At 45.2% G+C, this 6,721-nt stretch overlaps 1 protein-coding gene across 1 annotated transcript; it reads right to left on the bottom strand.

Annotated features, from left to right (window-relative positions):
• Window positions 1-334: 334 nt before the first annotated feature.
• Window positions 335-3,131, bottom strand: LOC139823541 (uncharacterized). The gene is made up of 2 exons (XM_071796084.1): window positions 2,368-3,131; window positions 335-2,285 (listed from the first exon to the last, which is right to left on the bottom strand). The coding sequence occupies exons 1-2, from the start codon at window positions 3,129-3,131 to the stop codon at window positions 335-337; spliced, it is 2,715 nt and encodes a 904-aa protein (XP_071652185.1).
• Between the last annotated feature and the right edge of the window lie 3,590 nt (window positions 3,132-6,721).

The following is a 6,721-nucleotide window of genomic DNA, read 5'->3' on the forward strand; positions in this document are numbered from 1 at the left end:
TAATGCCGAGCGCGACCGAACATTCGCGAGCCGATCGTCACGAAAAAATGCACGTCTCGCACACGTGATTTCGTCGAGGGAGACAGAAAATAAACATGCTATACATTTAGTATACCAAACAACGCCGCCCCCCTTGAAAGGACAAACTTTCAAAGAAAAAACCCGAAGTACTCACTAATGAGAAGAGTCATGCAATCTTACTCAAGTATCGCTTGTTAAATGGATAAGATCGCAAAATTTGACAAATAATATTGAATGAAACTTAAAGCTAGTTACATAGATAATTCGCAATAGATACAATGACTTACTGACTAAAGTTAGCGCTAAATAATAATTAGACGGCTATTGAGGGTGGGTCTATCGGTAAGATCGCGAGCCTAGACAACGGTCTGACAAACGAACTCTTGGAGGTTTTAATGGTAGCAGTTCTGGCAATGTTATCCGAACCAGGATGTACCTCCTGAACGCGACCTGGGGTCCACTGAAGTGGCGCTAAATTTTGCTGCTTTATCAGCACGAGCTGATTGGGTTCGAGTTGAATACCCGTATTACTTTGCCATTTGGATCGCTCCTGTAAAGAGTGGAGATACTCATCGCTCCACCTGCGCCAAAAGTGTTGTCGGATCTGCTCTACACGTTGCCATCGCATGAGTCGGTTTTCATTCACGTCGCTCAAATCGCTGCAAGGAAAACTGTTCAGTGCGGTGCCAATCAAAAAATGATCTGGGGTAAGATAATTCAGATCGTTCGGATCCGAGCTCAGCTGAGTAAGGGGACGTGAGTTAAGGATCGCCTCAATTTCGCAGAGCACGGTTTGTAATTCTTCGAAGGTCAAGTGAACCTTGCCAACGATTCGTGTCATGTGAAATTTTGCGGATTTTACTGCCGCTTCCCACAATCCGCCGAAGTGCGGAGCGTTAGGGGGAATGAAGTTCCACGAAATTTCTTGTTCGGAACAAAATTGTTCGATCTGAGACATATTCGTCTGTTTAAGATAAAAATCGTACAGCTCTTTAAGTTGCTTCTGAGCGCCGACAAAAGTGGTCCCATTGTCCGAATACATATGAGACGGTTTGCCTCTACGCGATATAAAACGTTTAAACGCGGCAAGAAACGCGTCTGAAGTTAAGTCGCTAACTAACTCAATATGGACCGCTTTAGTGGCAAAACAAACAAAAATTGCTATATATGCTTTATGATTGCGAGCGTTGCGCCTTTTACCTTCGCGTAATATTACTGGGCCGGCATAATCTATCCCAGTGCGAGAAAATGGTCTAGACACTGTGACTCGACTCGCGGGTAATGAACCCATCATAGCTTGCGATTGAAGCGGTTTAGACTTAAAGCACGTTACGCATTTTTGAATGACCCTTCGTACGGCAGATCGCAAAGCTAAAGGCCAAAATCGTTGTCGGATAGCCGCCATAGTGGCTTGGGCTCCTGTGTGCATGTTACGGACATGCTCGTACTCTATTACGTGTCTAGTTAGATCGTGGCTACGAGGTAACAGTATGGGATAACACGCGTCAATTGGTAAATTCGAATTTTTCAACCTACCGCCTACTCGCATTACCCCGGTCTCGTCCATGTAAGGAGATAATGATAGCAGGCCGCTCGAGGTGCTAATAGGTTTTCCCTGGCTCAAAGCTTTGTATTCACTGGAGAACGCTTGTTTCTGCATGACCTTGCACATAAGACGTAAAGCTAAAGCAATTTCAGAGGGAGTTATGATTTTGGTCGGCGTACTTGGACGGTATGCTCTACAGAACCTCAAACAGTAGGCTATTATACGACATATTTTGTTTAGACTTGAGCGTTCGGACAATAGTTTAGTAACGAGACACTCATCCACAGTGGCGGCATTGGTAACAACCTTCCTTTGCTCGGGAAGGTCGTTTTCTAAATGAACGAAGCTACTACTCGGCCAGTCGTTGTCGTTCAATTGAAGAAAGCTAGGTCCATGCCACCACATGGATGAATTGGCTAATTCATAAGAATTTAGTCCACGCGACAAAATGTCGGCGGGATTGTTCGCAGAAGTGACGTGATGCCAATCACTGATTTCGGTAAGACGTTGGATCTCCCCGACTCTATTCGATACGAATACCGACCATCTGCGAGACTGTGACGATATCCAATTTAATACAATGGAGGCATCTAACCAGTAGAACCTTTGAATGTCCATTAACTCTAAAGTTTTGCTAGTTTTGTCCATCAATTCCGCTAACAGTAATGCTGCAGATAACTCCAGTCGAGCGAGAGTTACGGCTTTAAGGGGCGCGACTCTAGATTTTGAGCACAACAATTCGGAACGGTACGCATTGTGACCCACCTTGGTACGAAAGTACACGCAAGCCCCGAAAATACAAGTAAGCGCATTCACTGGCGTCGCAAAACTCATGTAATTGTATTAATTGACTTGTATTAGATTTTACACCTCGCGGTATTTGCAACTGATCTACCGCCGGCAACTGTGACCTGAGGGTACACCAACGAGTGTGAATGTTTTGAGGAACGGATTCGTCCCAATGGACGCCCGATTGCCAAAGATCCTGAATGATGAGCTTTGCAATAACTACGATCGGACCTAGCAAACCTAGAGGGTCGAATAGCCTAGAGACCTCTAAAAGTATTGTACGCTTGGTTATAACGTTATGAGAAGGATCAGGTGTACATAAAAAACTGAACGTATCCTTGGACTGATTCCATTGAATTCCCAGAATAGACGTATCCATGTCGCCGTTGATCGTTACTGGTTCGCTATTTTGATTATCAACCGGCTTGATTAATTCTGGGCAATTGGAGGCCCATTTGCTAAACTCAAAGCAACCTAGTCGCAATAGTTGTATGACTTGATCGCGTACTATGATCGCTTCTTGCAAGGTATCCGCTCCTGTGAGCACGTCATCGATATAACAACCGCGTTTGATATGTTTCGCACCGATAGGAAAATTAACGGCATTTCGTTCTGCTAAATCATCTATGCACCCGTTTGCCAATGAAGCAGCTGAGGCTGTACCGTATGTGACGGTAAGCATTTCGTAAACCAGAACGATATCCGTGGGATTCTTTCGCCAAAGGATGCGTTGTAGGCAAGTCTGCGAAGGATGTACCAGTATCTGGCAATACATCTTTATCATATCTGCGCTAAAGACGTAGATAAAAATACGAAATCGTAGCAGCACGGATGCTAGATCGGATTGAAAGACAGGTCCTACCATTAGAGCATCGTTCAGAGAAACACCCGTACTACTCGGAGAACTTGCGTTAAATACAACTCGGATTTCATTCCTTGACTCGTAGCTTTGAATACGCAATGATGAGGTAAATAAAATGATACCGAATCCTCATCGCTTGGAGGATCTATACGACGCATGTGACCTAGCGCTAAGTATTCATCGATAAATTGCGAATATTGAACCTTTAGTTCGGGATCGCGTTGGAATCTTCTTTCGAGACTCTTTAACCTTGACAACGCGATAGCCCGCGAATCCCCGATCTTATTGATAATGTGCTCTTTTATAGGAAGTTTGACTACGTATCTACCTTGGGGGGTTCGAGACACATTACTCGAGAAATGTTGTTTGCACATCCTTTCTTCCAGGGTGTAATTGTTTGAGGATCCATCGGGATCATCCAGCCGCCAAAATCGGCTCCATTGTTCGTGCAATTAAATATTAGTTAATGACGCGTGGCAAGCGTGTAACTTTAATGACGATTGTAAGTGATCGCCCAGGGGCCCCGCTAGGATCCATCCTAATCGCGTTTTTTGTAACAACGGGCGATTACGCGAAGCCTGGATCTGACCTACGCACAACAGATCCCAAAATAGTCCCGTTCCGATCAATATGTCGATCTCGGAAGACACATGAAATTGAGGATCTGCTAAATTGATATTGTGTGGAAATTCGAAATCGCTCCGTTTCAATGTGAAAGCCGGAAGCTTATCTGTAACGCGTTCCGCGACGATACATTCAATAGTAGCCGCGTATGAATCTTGACGAGATTGCAATTTAACTTAAACTGCTTGGGTGGATGTCGTGGCAGTACCGCTCACGCCGGTTATTGATACGTTTAAATCTCGCGGTTTTAACCCGAGAACAGTTAGAAATTTCTTGGAAATAAAATGCGCTTGTGACCCGCAATCTAATAACACTCGACAGGAATGCCGCGACCCTTTGTTATCGTACGCGTAAAATACCGCTGTCGATAATATGATATGGCTGCCGTCGATCGGCCTTGAAGCATGTGTTACCAGAACGGCGAAGGCGCTATCCGATTTTGACTCGTCACCGCTCTTCGCCCCGTCGGCCGGTTCGGTGGATTTACTCGGTGCATGAAGTAACGTATTGTGTTTGGCTCGACACACTTTACAACAGCCCGATGTACAGTTACTAGCATTATGTGTAGTAGTTCGCAAGCAATTGAAGCAAATGTGGCGACTACGAATTTCTGAAATTCTTCGCGGGATCGAAAGCGCTAGAAAGTCCTTGCAATAGTAAATGGAGTGCTCTCCTTGACAATAAATACATTTCGTTTTGACTGTCGAAACGTGTGACGACTGACGCTTGCTGCTTGACTGCGCACCAGTCGCCTTTGAATTCGCGGCGTTCGACTTGTTTGTCGCTTCGAGCATCTGGCATCGATGCGTAATGAAATCGAAAAATTGTTTTAGCGAAGGTATCTCGGTACCCGTGAGAGATGATTGCCATTCGCGTAGGAAAAGCAAATCGATCTTTGCACTTAGAATGTGCATTAGGAGGTCGTCCCAATGAGCGGTTGGACGCCTCAAGGCCTGAAGGGCATGCAAGTGCTTTGTTGCACCGTCCGCGATTTGTTTCAACACGATTTTCTTTTGTCATGGAAGGCAATTCCATTATTGCTTGAATATGCTTTTGAACGATTACGCGCTTGTTATCGTATCGCTGTTTGAGCAACGTCCACGCGACCTCGTAATTAGTTTTTGAAATTTCGAGTGAATTGATCACGTCACTCGCGTCACCCGTAATAGAGGCTCTTAGATATTGAAACCTCTGTATATTGCTGAGAGACGCGTTAGAATGTATGACCGATTGGAATGTATCGAAGAACGGGAACCATTCGTCGTATTTTCCTGTGAAAGTTGGAAGATCCAGTTTTGGCAAACGCACGTTAGTTAAAGTATTCGAATTTTCGTGATAACTTGATACCGACGCAGGCGATGCAGTGGCACTGCGCGGCTGTCGCGAAGGATTTAATGCCTCTCAAATGGCGGCTAATGCATAGAAAGCGTCCTCGAACGCGGCGCGATCGTTGGCTTCGGCTTTCTCTAACATTTCCAATCGCGATTGCACGGAATTGTATTCCGACCAATATTGGTCTAACTTTAATTTACGCTCCTATAGCTGAGCGATTATTGAGGGATTGATAGCAGCTATCGAATCCACGTACTGGTGCAAGAACCTTTGATTACGGCGCGCTGCTTTTTCAACGCGGCACTTGATTCCTCGGTAGCCATTTCGTGGGGGAAGGGAACTCTATTTACACGACAGAAAAAAAAGATCTGATTGGCACGCAACACTGAACAGTCGCCCTTACCTTAATGACGCGCGCACGCAAATATACTAGGTGTGGCGTTCTCGAAAAAGGCCTCCTTCGTGAGGCGGATGTGTCGAAAGAAGCCGTCCGCTCGGTCGCTGCAACTCCCGGTGTCGGTTGCTGACCTCTTCGACAGGGTCTCTGCACCTCTCGTTGTCGTACGTCGAGTCTCTGAACTCGTAATCTGCACCTCCCGATGTCGATTGGATTTCCCTGAGTTGCCTCCTTGACGAGAATCTCTGTCTCGGAAACGAGTATGGCCGCTTGGCTGTGCGACGATCTCGGTGCCCGGAAACGAGTATGGTCGCTTGGCTGTGCGACGATCTCGTTGCTCTGCGTTACTGAACTGCGTCCTTGCAATGACGCTGCGGAAGTTCGTCGGCTCGTGATAACCTGAGGCTGTGGATATCTTGTATATCCGGCTCGAAGGACCAAAGTTTGTAGAATGCGGGCGCATGCTTCCCACGTGCGTCTCACGGAAAGATTGCTTCGTAAGAACGTGGTCGAGAAAACTGTTTTTTCTCTCACTTTATTTAATGAACAAAAGCCGCAGTCAGCCGATTCCGCTGATACAATTGTAGAAACGAGTATGCTTGAATAACGCACACACAAAAAAATAATTCGAACTCTCCGCGATGTTATGCCTTGAGTCTCGCAGAGCTATCTAAGGGGGCGAGGCGCGCGGAGGGAAACAGGAACGGACCGGCACGCAGCGCGCGCGAATAGGCGATTGATGCCGAGCGCGACCGAACATTCGCGAGCCGATCGTCACGAATAAATGCACGTCTCGCACACGTGATTTCGTCGAGGGAGACAGAAAATAAACATGCTATACATTTAGTATACCAAACAAAAATAATGTATCACATATTATACTTAATACTTTGCAAAAAAAAAAACACTGCATATTACAACATACATATATGTAACTATATGTTATAGTAAAAAAAACATTAGATATTACTTTGTTTTATAATATTTCAAACTACCTTAAAGTTTCACTATAGGTCTACGTCTAACATTACAGTTTTACTACTCTCTCTTTTCAAGTCTTTCTTTCTTCTTTCTCAGCTGTAGCTCTGCAAGTTCAGCCTCGTGATCTATTATGTGTTGAATTTTTTCGATCTTTATATCTTCTTCACTA

Source organism: Temnothorax longispinosus, unplaced genomic scaffold, assembly GCF_030848805.1.
Source record: "Temnothorax longispinosus isolate EJ_2023e unplaced genomic scaffold, Tlon_JGU_v1 HiC_scaffold_13, whole genome shotgun sequence".
In the NCBI taxonomy this organism is placed as follows: domain Eukaryota; kingdom Metazoa; phylum Arthropoda; class Insecta; order Hymenoptera; family Formicidae; genus Temnothorax; species Temnothorax longispinosus.